This window comes from Furipterus horrens, unplaced genomic scaffold, assembly GCF_987537825.1.
Source record: "Furipterus horrens unplaced genomic scaffold, mFurHor1.1.pri manual_scaffold_12, whole genome shotgun sequence".
NCBI lineage: Eukaryota > Metazoa > Chordata > Mammalia > Chiroptera > Furipteridae > Furipterus > Furipterus horrens.
The window spans coordinates 71451365-71468142 of record NW_028327182.1 but is presented as its reverse complement, the minus strand read 5'-3'; the positions used below and the strand labels follow the sequence as shown (position 1 = coordinate 71468142).

Here is a 16778-nt window from a genome sequence, read left to right as displayed (position 1 = left end):
CCCTAGGTCTCTTGCCACCCTTGCCCTTGCCTCTTGCTGCCCTTACTTTGCCATGCCCTTAACCTATGCCTCTCTCCCCCACCTTGGCAAGGCCCATTTTCTTCCATTAGAACTTATCACTAATAAACCCTGCTTGCACGCTAATAGACTTGCTGATCTGTAATTCTTTCCTGTGTCGGCAAGAAGGACTGAGTTTCTCTTGTAACAATATCACCATGCATCTCAGAAGCTTTTCATATTACAAGATGTACATTATGTGTGTTTAATCTTTGTCATGACAGGCCAGTAAGCAGGGGGCTCTCAAAGCTCTTGGCTAATGAATGGTAAGTCACCTACTGGGCATTCTTAGCTGGAGTGGTACAGGCCAACTTGTGTTTTCTTTATGATGGTCTTTCTGTCATTATTTCGAAGTGTAATTAATAGTTTTGTCCAATAACAGCTGAGCAAAGGTATGCAAGTGGTAACTCTGTGGGAGTATAAAGTGTCACAAAGAAGTATCATCCTAGAAGTTAGTATTTAGGTTCCATAGGGGCTCAGGGTACTTTAAAGGAAAAAGGAAATAGGAGAGATATAAGGAATTGGCAGACATCCTTGGATCCCAAAACACCCACTGCACCCACGGATCCACAGCAGTATAATGAGTGGCTTGGATGGAAGGTGGTTGGAGACACATTGGGACTGCAGGAATTCAAGCAGGAAGAGGAGATGCCAGAAAGGCCTCTTCATGATCCATACCCTCAAGTCACACCATGTTGGTCAATTAGCACTCCCATTTACAGGGTATAGGACCTAAGCGTGCCTTTCTTTGGGTATCCTTGTCCCCACTTAAGCCTTTTAATAGAACTTCTTGAGACATAACCTATAATTTTACTATGTAATACTGACATTAAAACAATTAAGAAGCAGCATGGAATAAAACAAATACTATAAATTTGGTACCAAACATCCCAAGTTTGAGTTCTAATTACCGGACTTTAATCGATCTGAACTTTAGTTTCCTCAACCATAACTAAGTCCAAGAGTGATTATAGTTGAGAGAGGATAAGATCTGTGAAAAAGAACTGTGAATAAAGTGCCAGATGAATGGCATCTATTTTGGTGTTGGCATGCTACCATGATCCTGGAGTTTTAGTCCTTAGGACACAAACTCTTAAGTTCTTTTTAAGACACATGCAAGATCCTTACTGAAAATCTAACCCATTAGGAAATTTTATAAAAGAAACATAAGAACAATAAGACAGCTCTCTTTAAGATTTATGACCTGTTAGCATCCAGAAATTATTCAATTAAAATAAACTAAGACAAGAACAAAGTCTAGAAAAATGTAAAGTTTGTAGAAGAATGAAATAAGACTTTAAAAAATTCTCAAGATCAATTGAGTAAAAGTTGGTTTACATTATAATGAAAGATAATAGCACCTTCTAGTAATAAGAAGTAAGAGACAATTAAATAGGTAAACAAATCTCATGCGATCTGTAGCAAGACCTTTGTAGTTTCAATCCAACAGTTTTAAGAGATAAACAATACAGGAAAACAAAATGGGGAAAAGAGAAGGTGTTCTGTCAAACAGGAAATGAAGTAAACTTCTGTTCATAAGTTGCCCTTCTTTTACGTCAACAGCATTACGTTATTACATTATTTTTACGGCTAGGCAAACACTGACATTTAGGTAGGGAACAATTCTGAAGTGTATTTCATGTCTTTCGCAATTCTCCTAGGGAGCTTGGGTTTGCCACATTCAAAACAATGTCTCAATAGGCCTCACCTGCCTGCACATGTTGCCTCTTATTTAAGGTAATGGGAGGTTCAACAGGTCAATTTAAAAAACATCACTGACTCAGTGGCAACCCTGACACAGAAATCCCGAGAAAAACACCAAGTACAAACGATCAAGTGTACACAGACTTCTCTAATACAACCTTCGTCTACAGGAAGAAGGGAGCGGCAGCTAACGGTATTTCTACTGACGAAGCACACAGAAGAAGTCACATTTGAAAATATTTTCGAGAAATATTTTATCTAGAATGCACTCCAAAAACATAGAGGACACACCCACAATTGTCTTACCATATGTGTGTTGGTAGTCATTATCTGAGAGTGGGAAGGAAAGCAAGTCGCAAAAAGAAAAAAAAGCAAAATACAAATAAAACAAACCCTAGAAATTATGCAAACAACCAGAGAGCTGATGTCTATTAGAAACTATCAATCTACTCAATGCAAAGAAAAACAGATACTTAAGTACATGTGGAAAGATGCTAAAATGTGTTAAATACAAAGTTCATTCCCATAGTAAATAAGCCATGCCTGAATGATCTAACTGAACCACTAGATAAATAGCTAATGGTGAAATATAAGTTACAAAAATAAAGTCTGAACACCCTCAGGAACGGTATTTCCTATAGTCAGCAGAGCTATGCAGAGCAATGCAGAGCAGGACAATTGCTGATATACTATGTCCTATATAGCAATTTGGTAGTGAGGTACCCAAGGATCAGGAGGACCCACAGGCTGTGCTGAATAACTGCACTTGAACAATGATAGCACACTATAGGGGGTTATTCTTGAGTAGCCAAGTCAACAAGACCCAGTTCTGTACTAACCTGTCCGTTGCTGGTCACTGTCGTATTTTCAAACATGAAGTAAGCACCAAAGAAAAATACCAGAGCGTCGAATACGCCTAAGAATGTCCAATAAATGAACACTCGCCAGCGGAGTAGAGCATTCTTGGCGATATCTCTGTGTAAGTAAAACAGTGGGAACATAGTGACGGCATTCCATCGACACCAGCCTCACTTAGTGACCAGGCCACCGCCACTGTGCTCTGCAGTGACCACCTTTGTCCAGTAGGGGCCTCTAAGTCACTGGAGATTCCCCCAGTGATAACATGCGACAAAAATCCACAAAACTGTAGGACAGTATCACAATCAGGGTACTGATGTGGATACCATCCACCCATCTTAATCAGGTATCCCAGTTTTACAGGATCTACCCGTATTCTTTCTTACAACTACATGTGAATCTAAAATTTCCTGAAATAAGTTTAATTAAAAAAGACCCCCCAACCTAGTAACATGTTTTATCTGCCAGAGATCCTGGAGTATAGTGTTGAAACAGCAGACAAACATCTTTTCCTTATTATTAAAAAGTACTTTTTAGCAAACACACCAAGATATGATCTGGTAACTTTTTTTCCCTCACGGAATAGAACATATGTGTTTTTTCAAAACTAATTTAGGCCATAAATCCACTGGAGTCACAAGGGGATAGAAACTCTTCTCCCTGGTTCTTTCATATTTATCAAAACAACACGGTAAATACTAACCGGTTTAATATGTACATTTCAAATGCAATATAAATCTTCTCTCTAAATGTAAAGTATGATCAGTTAAACTGATTCTTGCTTAAAGACTGGTAAAAGCAAGTATATCTGCTGACACTGAAAGTTTCTGGTTTTTATATAATTCAAGGAGGCGTTTATTTGTAGGCAATGCTCTATGGCTACCTCGTTATTCTCTGAGTTTCAAAGCAAGTGTGTTTCTGAGGCTCAGTACCTGTAGAGAGAAGGGTCCCTCTTGAGGGTGTCTATGCTGACATGCTGCTCCATCAGGCTGTACAAGAGAATCGGGAGGGAAGTGAAACTGATGTTGTACAGTGTCAGGTAGGCCGTGTCATACAGAGTCTGTAGGAAGGAAAAAAATCATCTGAAAACAATACCCATGCACCTTGATAAACTTTTTTGATGTTTTGTTAAATATACATTTTTTAATTTGCAAAGACCTATTAACATGAGCATTCTGAAATACATACAGAGCCTTCTTTCTACAGATTTAGAAGAACCAGGACCGTTTTCAAAGCTTCATGATGTCAACTAGTCAGGATTAAAATCCTGGCCAAGGGAAGATCCGACTGTGACCCACCCCATTTGGCCACTGCAAACTTGCAACAAAAAGAATTGCATAAATGTTTGCAATTTTGATCACCATCTTCTAACTTCAGTTTTTCCCAGTCCCAGACCCTTCAGATGAAAGCAGTTGGCCCACAATTCATCTGAGCAGAACAGAAAAACAAGTGAGTGACAGAAAGAGGGTGTCCTGAGGGGTCTTGCAGGGTTGCCTGCACTCCCTCACTATGCACTTGCAAGTGTCAGAAGCCAATGATGAGACACCCAGGAGAGGATCTCAGATTTAGATTCAATCCTTTCAGTTAGAGTCAGAAAGCCCAACACAGCTCTCCTGGGGCTGGGGCAGGCAAGTTCTGGGCACATCAATCACTAGGTGCATGGGAGAGCCTGCAGTCACGCCACCCCTTCACCCTACCTGCCAATGGCACTGCTGAGGGCAGCGAGACTGAGGGCACTTGGGCCCCCTCACCGTCCTGGCCACCCACATGTGGGATGGAGATAAGGCTCCAGGGAGCTTCTGACTTGAGATATTAGGACTCACCTGTTGTGAAAACCCACAGAAGAACTGGTATAAAAACTGAGGGAAAATGAAGCAGACATTCTGAAAGACAAATCACATGCCTGTTAGTTCAAGGGCACACTGTAAGAGGCATCTGCCCTCCTAAGAGGTTGTCCATGTGACACCATTTTATTTGGGGAAAGTGACCCAAAAGTGTCCTATGTTCTCAGAAGAGCAGGTGAAGGGCTTTAAATTTTTCTCTTTTTTAATAGCACCTATAATGCATATACAACCATGTTCTGGTCACTCTGAGAACACATAATGTAAAGGGAAATTTGTTAAAGAGAAATGAGGCAATGTTGGTGTCAGCATAAACAGAACAGAATCAAATTGCATAATGAATAAAAAGTTATTTCAAGGAATTATAAAAGAATGCCCCTTCCTCATTCATTTTACAAATGATATCTTCTTATTGTTCCACATTAAATTGTGTGAATAAGAGAAGAGTGCTAGGATCAACCCCTCTCTTGCTGACAGTTACTACTGGTAGCACTGAGGCATCTATCAAATGTGTCATTCCATCATGCACATTATATTTCACTGAAACAGTGATGGGGGCAAGGACATCCTTCCTACCTTATAAAAGAAGTACTGCACAAGCTCAGATATCCTAATGTAATAAAAATGCCCGTGAACGAGTAGCAGCTTCTTTAAATGCTTAAATTTCGGTATTGCATAGTCACTGTTCCTTGCAGCCTGACGACCTTCCTTTCCAATGACGCCTAGAAGAAGGGAATAAGTGTTCTGAATACACTCTCGACACCATGCAAGTGAAAATGGGAATAAGCAAGATAAGGTTAGATTCAACCAATACTGTGACACTTCCTAGTTATGAATGTACTAAACCACACAAGCTGCTCTAAATGTTCCATCTAAAGCCTATGATCTAGTCCTGTGGTTGAATCCCCTTGTTGTCTAGCTGAAGTGATGAACCTCAGTTATCAACATGTGCAGGTAATCAAAAAAGAAGAGGCTTACCTATGCCCACATGTGCCTCCAGGATCATGCTGACGTCATTTGCGCCATCACCGATTGCTAACGTAATAGGGTGCTCTTTCGAAAACTTGATTAACTTAACAATCTGGAAAAGAAATAAATACAGAATTGATCTTCTTTGTTTTATTTTTGCTGAGGTTACTCATTAACTAGGCATAAATAAGAAATATATAAAGTTAGGCAAGAAAAATGAAAAGATTATTTTCTTAGAGTGAATATACCACAATCTGTTTTATCCATATACAATAAAATTTATCCCATGTCAAAGGCAAAACAAAATAAAGCCAAAGTAGCTAAGGTACAATTACAATGAGATAAGTTGGAAAGTGCTGGCAGGTAAACTCTGAAGATAGAGATGTAAAATACAGGAAGTAGTTTTCAGTTATTACTACACTTACATATTTTAAGTAATAGGGGAAAATCTGAACATTGTATTCTATTAGAAAATATTGCTATTCCAAACTGATATCAAACATCTACTTTTTAAAATAAGCTATATGATATCACCTAATACAGGAAACTAAAGAACAACACAAACAAAGGAACTAAATAGAACAAAGAGCAGAATAGCAGTCAATAGGGGGGAAGGGGGAGGGAGAGAAGGGGAATAAGTAAGGGAAGGGATTAGTCAAAGAACCTGCATAAAAGACTCATGGACATGGACAACGGGGAGGGATATGATGGCGGGAGAGGGGGTGAGCTGGGTGGGGAAGAGAAATTAGGGGAAAAGGGGACAACTCTAATTGAAAAACCAAAAATGAAAATAAAAATAAAAATAAAAAAAATAAAAAAACAATAAAAATAAAATAAAATAAGCTATTCTTAATGGTATTTTATTTCCAAATTTGTCATGTGTATAAAATCTAATCTGTCAAGCTAATGAAATTAATAATTTCCAAATGTTTTAGCCTATTTCTTTATAAAATATACATTTTTTCCACTTATGTGTCTAAATGATGGTTTGAGATATAAGACTAAAAAGAAGAAGGAAAAAATGTGTGGATTTCCTTCTTGTTTCAAGATGAGAGACTAAAACACAAATTGATTTGTATAAAAGTTTGCTAAACTCAATTAAGAACTTAAAAAAAAAGTACCATGAGGCACATATAGTTTACATAGAAGCAAACACATAAGAGGGAGGGTAGGGAATAAAACCATTTTTATCTCAGCTAGAACATATATGAATTTTTGAGTCTCAGCTTATCTTCACGAAGAATTACCCAGGGAGACCATGGTGCTATATTTTGATTGCCAATGCCACTTAACAGATTAGTGCAGCACACGTGCAAGAATGCTACAAATAACTTCTTTGCATGTGGTTTTCAGTATCTATCACTAGGATACTGAGAAGTTATGGTTTTCTTTCATGAACAATTCACTTAGAAATTGACCTAGTGTATCTACAATGTGGTTTAATAAATTTGGAACTGTTTTAGGTTTATTGATATCAGAAAGAAATCCATGTTCACATATGTACTCCATAGTGCTTTAAAAAATATTTTTTCCAATAACTTATTTTTAGAGAGAGGGGAAAGGAAGGAGAGAGGGAGAGAAACATTGATATGCGAGACAAACATCGATTGGCTGTCTCTCACATGCCCCAAACTGGGTACCTAGCCTGCAACCCAGGCATGTGCCCTGACTGGGTATCGAACCAGTGATCTTTTGGTCTACAGGCCAGCACTCAATCCACTGAGCTACACCAGCCAGGGCTAAAAAAGGTTTTTAAAAATCATCAGGTGCATGTTTCTGCAAGAATATGTTGCATTGGGTAGAACATACGTTTGGTGTCTGACAAACCAGAAACCAAGTTCTTATCGCCATGTTTCAAATGCATCCTTTCAGAAAGTTACTCTGATTCTCTGCACCTTAGGTACTTCATTTGTAAAATTAGCATATCATCACCCATCTAACAGGGTTATTCTGAAGGTTAAATGGGTTCATAGCTATATCTGTAACTGGCTCAATAATGCTAGTGCCACACCTTTTATCTTTAGTATACATTTTCAATAAATGATTATACCTTTGGGGTATGGTTTTATTTTATAAGAAAAGTCAGAGACATCTCTCCTGGTCTTTGCATGGAAAGGGTCATTCATTTGATTCAGTTAACTGTTACTAATCACAACAAGCAAAATAAGATATGTTTTAAATTTCTATCCTATTTGCTTCCATGTAAAAAAGGTGACACTTTGCTAGATTTCCAAAAAAAAAAAAAAAATCAGAGGTTGTAAGAACTAATTAATGGTCTTCAGTATTTAAATGCCCATCAATCATGAGCTAATTACAAGGGACAGGAGCACGGACCTGAGCCTTCTGCAGAGGAGCCATCCGACAGCAGAGCACAGCACTGCAGTTCCGGCAGATTTCAAGGAACAGTTCTCTATAGTTGCTGGAGCTTCCGTCTTCTCGGGGTTTCATTATTAAAGAGAGTGCAGCTCCATCAATAATTAAACCATAGTCTTGCATATCTGTTGAAAGTCTGTTAGATACACAAATCAGAGAGATGACTAATAACTAAATTTATAGATTTTAGAAGACTATATAATCTTTTCTAATACCTACAGATGCTACAAATCCATGATCAAGAGATTGAGAAACTAGCACAGTTAGTTCTCATTTGATGTTGTCAATAGGTTTTGCGACTTTAAGCAAAGTGATATGTAAGGAAACCAATTTCACCACAGGCTAACAAAAGTTAAGTTTCTATGGCATTTCATCAACATTGTAACGAAACCACATTGAATGAATGAAATGATGTTATTCGAGGACCTGCTATACAGTAATCCCCCCTTATCCTCGGGGAATGTGTTCCAAGAACCCCCAGTGGATGCCTGAAAAAGCAGGTAGCACCATACACACGTCATATATGCTATGTTTTTTCCTATACATACATACCTATGATAAATTTTAATTTATAAACAGGACACAGTAGGAGAGGAACAACAATAATTAATAATAAAATAGAACAATTATAATAACATATTGTAAAAAAGGTTATGCAAATGTGGTCTCTTTCTCTCCTTTGTGACATACTGGCTAAAGGGATGATTCACATTCCGGGTGGGACAGAGCACGATGGCTCAAGATTTCCTCACACGACATGGAATGGCGCACAGTTAAAACCTATGAGTTATTTCTGGAATTTTCTACTTACTATTTTCTGACCATAGTTGATTACAGGTAACTAAAACTGCAGAAAGCAAAACCATGGATAAAGGGGGACTACTGCATTTCTTGTTTTATCAATATGGTCTTTAGAGTATTGAATATAATGCTTTTGACTAAATTTTAATATTATGGTTTACTTAAACATTCACATTTCACTTAGGCAAAGCAAACACAGAGTTCTAACTGTGGACCCACGTGCAGTCCCAGTACTTCTCAACAACAGAAGGAGAATATTTATCTTGTAGTCTAAAGAGGTCGGTCTTTACTCCCAAGCTTCCTGGCCACATTGGCTAAGCCCAGTCTTTATCTTTACAACTAGTATCTCCTTCGTATTCTTCCTGAATGACCTGAGTTGAGAAGAACATGGTCTCATAATACGTCTCTCTGTTGGGTTTCAAAATTATAAGGAACATCTCTAATCCCCAAAAGGAATTCTGCAAATCAGTTGAAGGGAAATATCTTTGTACTATTTATGAACAATTTAAAATTTGCATATGATTAGATACTTTTGATTTACCTACATTAATGACAATTTAAAAGGATTCAAATAAAATCTATTCATAGATCATGCATCTAACACCAGCAAGGACAACACTGATAAAATGTATCAGAATAAATTCTGAATATTGTTGGAAAAAAACAACCCGGGAGCTTGTACTGTTTTGTCTTAGACAAGCAACCATGCATTATTTATATTTCCTTCCTAGGTCTGGCAGGTGCACTGAGGAATCCAAAATATGGCCCTCTGAATGTCTTAGAAACAGATGAGAATGATCCCATTCATAATATTTTGTAATACAATCAAGTCTTTTTCCATCCTTTACCCAGAAGTTTGAAAGTAAACAAACATACACGCCCTCTTGTGTAAAAAGACATGTTACAGCTGCTAAAAAGAAATAGCTCTGGTCACGTTTCAGGTGATCCCTCTAACGCCGCTGATGCTGTTACTGATGGGAGAGGGCAGAACCACATGCCCAGCAATGGTGTTGAAGCTCTATCCTTACACAGGAAGGTCATTTCAGTCCTTTTGAAAACATCTCTCACGGTGGGGAAGGCAGGCTGCCACTTACCCTGAGAAGTTGTCCCTGGTTAGGCTGCTGCTGTAGCGTAGGACAGTTTTACTCAGCTCAAACAGAACATCATGTAAACTCTGCTCCTCGATTTTCTTGGTGGTTAGCTCAAGCAGCTGTGTGTTTCTCCTGAAAAGTTTGCAGGCGTAGCAGGTGGCCGCTGCTGTCTCCATCTTGTCTCCCGTGAGAACCCAGACTTTGATCCCCGCCTTCTGCAGAGCTTCGATGGTGTCGGCCGCTTTCTCCTGGAGCCTAAGATGCAAAAACAAGATATGACAAGCACCAGGCTGACAAAGGCCAATCAAAACAAACAACTTTGGAAACTTGTCCTCCGTTAAAATATTTAGGCCGTTGAAATTAAAAAGCACCATAGCGCTGGCTCATGATTTTATGGTAAAGTGCCAGAATCTGTTTTTCAAGTGTGTTAATTTTTTACAAAAAAAACTATTTCTAATGACAAATAGATAAATACAGATAAAATATGAAGAAGCAAATGTCTGTCTTGCATAATTGCCATATACCAGCCTGGACGGCAGTTTCCTGTCTAGCTGGGACTCGCTACCTGGAGAAGATTTTAGGCAATTATAAAAAGGACCACATACCAACAACAGCAACAACAACAACAAAGTCTAAATCAGGGGAAAATGAGATCCAGAAAAGAGATGGTGAGTAACATTATCTTTTCTTTTGGCATAAACAGTTCAAATTTTGCCACTTATTAAACTGGAGCCCAGGTTCCTCTAAATCATGGGAAACACTGATAATGCTAGTAGTGATTCTATGACTGGCTGTCAAGCATCACAAGCTTTTCGCGTCAGCTGCTGTGCGAAACATTTTTTGTGGGATATTTCACTTTTGCAACCAACTTAAGGGTTGAGGACTTTATCATCACCCCATTTTATATGTGGAAAACCTAAAGCTTGCAGAGGTTACAAAATGTATCTGAGGATAAACAGCTCTCTTAACAAACTGTCTCGCTGTCTGTGGAAGTCTGGTATCAAAACTGTGCTTTTCTCTTTTTGTGGGGCGGAGGGGCTGTCATCTTTTCAAGATTTTAGAGTCTTAGGTTTTGATAGGCATGTGGAGTAATGTAGTGTGTCTCTGCCAAGCACTGAATAAAGGAAATGTATTCAGATTCTAAACGTAATGATTTGGTTAGATTCTGGAATCAACATCCTAGGTGAAAGCCTGGAAATCACACAATCATAGTATTTTAATAAAGAAAAAAATGTCTAATTTCATCATTGTTTTGGACAAAGGAAACAGGCTGAACGTAATCTGCAAAGATGCTGGCTAGAAATCTGAAAGATGTAAACAAATATCATCACCAGTCCCCACATGTCCACTCCTCCTCCACTGGTATATACTACTCTCAATAGTTTGATGTCCCATCTCCCCACTGAGGCAATCTGCTCCCCCAACCCTCTTGAGGGGCCCCCTGCACATTAGCTCTGCATACTTCATTCCTTCCATCTGTAAGAGCCTTCTACTTTCCCACCACTTCCTTCAAGGACCAGGTCCAACCTTTCCCCAGGCAAACACAACCCTACTGAATATATCTCTCTAACACACAACGCTGTCCTATGACTATGACTCCACAGTTTAAACCTGTTCTGTATATGTTATATTTCTTACGTTTATACCTGTGTCTATACCTGTTATATTCCGGACTGAATGAGAAGAGGAACAAAAACAAAACAAAACAAAAAACCAAACAAACCCAAAACTTCCTACATTGTCTAATCTTATGCTATCAAAATTGAGAATGCAGTAAATGCCTGTTAAAGACACTGGAATAATGTAGGTTTTGAGCTAAGGCTTTAAATTTTGAATCAATATATAGATCTTAAAGACTTTCAAGTTTTATGGGAAATAAAGTCTCAGTAAATTTCCTGAAGCTTCTGTTTCATTCTTTTAAATTGGGATATATTTTTCTTTTCCATTCCTTCAAAATAAATTGTAATCAATTTCTTTCATTCTGCCCTTAAGACAACACAGTAGACTGATGACCATATTTCTTCTCATAGACTTTGACAGATTAGAGGCTCTTTCTTTGGAGGCATTTGAAAGTCTGTAATCGGTAATTTTATCAGCTATTATTATTATATTATTTTTATTTGCAATACTCAACTGATTATTTTAAAATTTTTTAATGAGTAGTTACCCATATATTGAGTAAATTAATGCCTAAACTGTTCCACCTGTATTTGGAAAAAACTAGGGACAAATTTAGGAATAGAATTAGTTTTTTATTCCAGTCTAAAGAATAATTTTAAAAAATAACCCTATATCTTGACTATACATAACATCATGTAAAAATGCTGACTATTTCTGGTTTCCTCTGGGAAAGTGTGAATTCAGGCATCTTATATATGGAAAGTAAAACATCATCCTGTCATGAGTTCCATGTGATAGTACGCCAGGGCATGCATGCAGTCAGACAGCCTGTCTCTTTTGACACATAAGCACGTCCCCATTGGATGTAGCTGACACCCTTCCCCCTGAAGCACCCCCGTGTAGCCCATGCTGTCACATCGCATCATGCTTGCCTTCTGGAGACAAGGCATAGTGTTTACTTTACCGATCCTCAACGGCGGTAGCACCAAGCAGAATAAGATCTTTCTCTATCTGCTCATAGGCTTCTGCTAATTTCTTTTCTCGATCTTGAAGTGCCACCTTGGCAGCCTGTAGCAATTTACAAATGCCTTCATATTCTTCTGGGATGAGCTTTTTGTAGGCAACACACAAAGTCCGAAGCCCCTCCTATGGGATACAATGCATTTTACATGAATTCAAAGGTCACTATGCTGAAAGATTATTTTTAATAGTTTCTCAATATTTCTTTTTTCTAATTAGAATGATTAACCAAAGAATTATAAACCAACCAGCCCTAAAAGGGTTTAATCTTTTACAAATGAGTTATTCATATCCACATTAAATATAATCATTATAAATTATGTAAAAATTTAAACTAGTAAGCATGGGAATAAATAATAAAATCAGGGCCATCAAAAGATAAGGCTTTGTTTTTTGACAAATGAAGAGTTAAACTTTTCTTTAGCATAGTAATCTGCAATTTTGTGGTGAATATAAAATGATATGTCTAAGGACACATGTTTTACATAGGAGTTTATAATACAATTTGATCTTATTTAGCACTTACTGAAGGAAATGGCTAAGTTATTTCTCAAACCTATTGGATCCACAGGAGAGTGAAACAAGAAACTAAGTATAACAGATTCTCTGCTGTGACCATAATTCTGGACGTCACCATACACAGAGAATGCACAACCCCACCCAGGAAGGCTCAAGTAAGTTGAACCCTCAGAGCCTGAAGGGGCCATTCCTGGAGCACTCTGATTCCCTCAATGTGTTCATCTTCCTGTCCCTTCCTCACTGGCTAGCAGGATGGATACGGGGAAGTGATCTTTTGTCCCGTTATCAGATTTCCAGGAGTTGAAAGAAGGCTCATGGCATAAACTGAAAAAAATGAGCACCTTTCCCTTATGAATTGCAGGTAGACAGAAAGCCTGAAGCATACTTTAATGTCAGAAAGCAAAGTTATTAAAAGGAACTGAAAGAAGAGTTTAAAAGGGAAAGTTATATAGTTATAGTTATAAGGGAAAGGGATGACATGATTAAGAGACATGTCATGGATTAGAAATCCTGTACCCACTTCTGCGGAAGCTCCTAGGTTAGCAGACATAATACCATAATCATATGCTATATAGAAACACTGAGTTTTAGAGTCTGGGTTTTTCAAAGGCCCAAGCAGCTGGTGTTTAGACAGAACACACTGAATCCCAGTGTTGGTCCCATGAACTTCCTTTGATTCAGATATGACTTTCCTCTGAAGGACGGGGAGTGAAACATAGGAGAACCCGGGGGCAGAGAACATCTTTTCCCTGGTCCTGAGCAGAGATCGCAGGGTTCAACAATGAACATCCTCTGCCCAGAGCCTATCCTTTTGACTTGTGTGTTTATCAGTGTGGCCAGTGTCAAACAACCATCTGGCCCCAGTGTAAAATGACCTCAGTGGCATTTCAGATGTGGTTTTGAAGTGACTTGCAGATGGGGCTACCCCCTCAAGGGTAACATCACACACCCTGTATTAAAACTCATTGCCTATAAACACTTAAGTGCTTAAAAGAAGTCCTTCATCTTCCAGTCCAACAGGCTCCTCACCTCTTTGGGTAGCAGAAATTAGTGACATTGTTATTTTCATGATACCACACACAAAAGATTTAATAATCTTAAACCTGCAGTTTATTTACTGATTCCTGCTGGTTCAATGGCAGCTGCTTTGACTAGTAGGTAATACTAATCTTTAATAAGAACTTAAAGCCAAAAGACTTGCACTTGAAAGGAACGTTGTAGCTGCTGCAGGCATGCATTGGTCTTAGGATAAAAAAGGTGCCTCTTGGACAATAGAAATTTATAATGCTGTAATATCAAGAGTAAAGCTCGGGGAATGTGTCTATGAAGAGCTACATATCACTGGTTTAGGGTCTGATGTGGAGGGGAGAAGGCGGCTCTGTGGCAGAGATGTATGGCTTGTTCCGCACCCACAGCAGACCTTGAAGAGAAGGAACTGGAGCCAGGGGCAGGGCGGGTGGGGAGAGGGTAGGGTCTAAAGTTCAGATCTGCTGACAACCTGAACAGTGCTGCTGAAGTTATAGAACAGACTGAGCTTCATGCTTTGGAATGAGGTGTGGGAAGAACACCCAACAGGTGAAGACACACAGAAAGCATAAGTGCCAATTGATTTTTGAAAGGAATTGCTAGAAATCATTCAGGATAAAGATCTACTCTCTTCAATACAATCACCACAAATGTGTTTATAATTTAATCCCCTCATTAACCAACCAAGCTAGCCCCCACCTGAAAATTAAAAAAACAAAAACAAAAACATGCAACAGTCTCCTGAGTCAATGTGCTGGTGGGCAGCGCCCAGGTCAGGCACACCACACAGGGGAACTGTGCATGTTGTGTACATATAGCCCATTCTGGCTTGAGAGTGTATCTCTCAGGGAACAGCATGTGGCGTTCTCAGTTAGGAGTTCTTCCTTCCTGACGTGGGAGAACCAGCGTGACACTTGCCCACTCAGCCCACCATCTCACCACAGCATTGCGTTCCACTCTGGATCGGATCTGATCAACTTTGCCTTCTATTACTCGGGGAAATATTGAAGAATCTGCTCCTTTGCAAAACAGATAAATTTCTCCTATCAAATGAGAAAAGAAAAGGTGTTTAATCACAATTTAGGGAAAACTAACTTATTTTTCATATTATGCTATTTGGAAACAAAAATAAGGATACCAGTGGTAGACTGCTATAAAGGAGATTACAATAGATCAGTTAACATGTAAACTCAGGAAAAAATTAAATCTACAGATTACCCCGAAGTCTCATTTTATCCCTACTACTCTAGAAATCTCATAGGAAAGCCACAAACCAGGAAAAAACCTAGCTTCTGGGTGTCTTTCCTCCTGTCACTTCTGCCTCCTCTCAGGTTAGGACATGAGAGGGCAATAAAATGTCCTTGGGACCAGGGTGTGGAGTAAGGAAACTAAGGGTGTGGCTGACCCAAAAGTAGTGATAACAATTTGCTGAAACACTAGGAAGTGAACATCAAATCCCATTAAAACACAATGCATTTTGACATAAAACACGACAGCTGAGTCATCTTTTGCATTAACAAGAGTTACAAGAAATGTCTGTTTTATAATTTTTGCCCCATGTGTCAAGTGATGTCCTGATTATTTTGCACATATTTGTGTTGTAGATGCATGCTTTTCCTCTCTCAAGAAAAAAAGGTTTTTTCTTCCAGATAAGTAGGGAACCTCTCTAGTATGTATTCCCTCACTTATCGTGGGTATTACGTTCTAGACGCCCCTGCAATAGATGAAAATCCACGAGGCAGGAACCTTACATTTATTTTAGTATTTATATATATTTTAAGGCTTTATAAACCCTTTCCACACACTTATAACCATTCCCAGTTCCTATTAACCTTCCCCACTCCCTTATTAACCTTTTCCACACTTTTATAAACAGTACTTATGTTCTTAAACAAATTCTACAGTCTTAAACCTAAGTAACTTTAACAACATATGTATACAGTACCGCAAAAATCTCGCAATATAGCGAAAAATCCGCAATAAAGAATTAAATATAATATTTTTAAAAATCCCGCGATACAGTGAGGCTGTGATAAGTGAACCACGATTCAGAGAGGGACTACTGTATATGACGAAAGAAGATTAGAGAAACAGATGGCACCAGCACTGAAACAACAGGCCCCTGGCTTGTGGAGACTCCTCCTCTTTCAGTGAAGAATCTCTGGCCTGCAGAGCCAAGAGGCACTTGGCCAAGTGGGCTTGGTTTGTATTTGGCTCATGGAAGGAAATACTGTGGTGGTCCATCATAGCGACTGACAGGCCTTGAGAAGGGACACTGCCATGGTCATCTGCACTGTATTCTTAATTTCTCTTCAGACATTAAGCTCAAGTGGTCAGCTCCCTGGCCTGAGGGTGATCCCTAGAAAGCCTAAATGAAGACGACCCTCAGAAGTGTACCGGAAAACCAAATCCAGAAGCACCAGGGGAAGAAGACAATTGTCCCACTGAAGCCAACGCCCCAGGTGGGGGGTCAGGAGGAGCTGTGAGATCATACCAGCTGGTGCATATGGGGAACCCCCACAAGGGCCCATGAATTCAGCTATAGCATACACGGCTTATTTCCTTGATCCCAGAAAGAACTAACTCCTGTGATACACACACACACACAGTGAAAACTAAAAACACAGCACAGTTTATGCTCACAAAAGTCTTGAAATTAAACCAAGGGTAATGTCAACCTTTGACCAGAATAGATGGTGTCTGGTGATGTCTCTGTTGCCAGCATGTGAACTGAGCTGTGGCTGAGCAGACTGGGACAGGACTGGGAGCCCAGCCAGTCACACTGAGCAGGAATCTACCAGAACAGGAAGTCAGAGCCCTAGGAGATGCCTATGCAACCAGACAGGTTTGTGGCCTGGGATTCTTGGTCACATACCAACCAGCCTGATGTCAGCATCCA

At 39.1% G+C, this 16778-nt stretch overlaps 1 protein-coding gene across 3 annotated transcripts in view; it reads right to left on the bottom strand.

Moving 5' to 3' along the window:
* Positions 1–16778, bottom strand: part of ATP11A (ATPase phospholipid transporting 11A) — a 156349-nt gene that overhangs the window by 18281 nt on the left and 121290 nt on the right. For all 3 annotated transcript variants that reach the window (XM_090258539.1, XM_090258541.1, XM_090258540.1), the window contains exons 17-25: positions 14819–14922; positions 12279–12460; positions 9698–9949; positions 7764–7938; positions 5439–5541; positions 5037–5182; positions 4443–4502; positions 3552–3679; positions 2601–2736 (exon numbers count right to left, since the gene is read on the bottom strand). In XM_090258539.1, the coding sequence (XP_090114665.1) occupies positions 2601–2736; positions 3552–3679; positions 4443–4502; positions 5037–5182; positions 5439–5541; positions 7764–7938; positions 9698–9949; positions 12279–12460; positions 14819–14922 (1286 nt within the window). The remainder of the gene's footprint in view (positions 1–2600; positions 2737–3551; positions 3680–4442; positions 4503–5036; positions 5183–5438; positions 5542–7763; positions 7939–9697; positions 9950–12278; positions 12461–14818; positions 14923–16778) is intronic.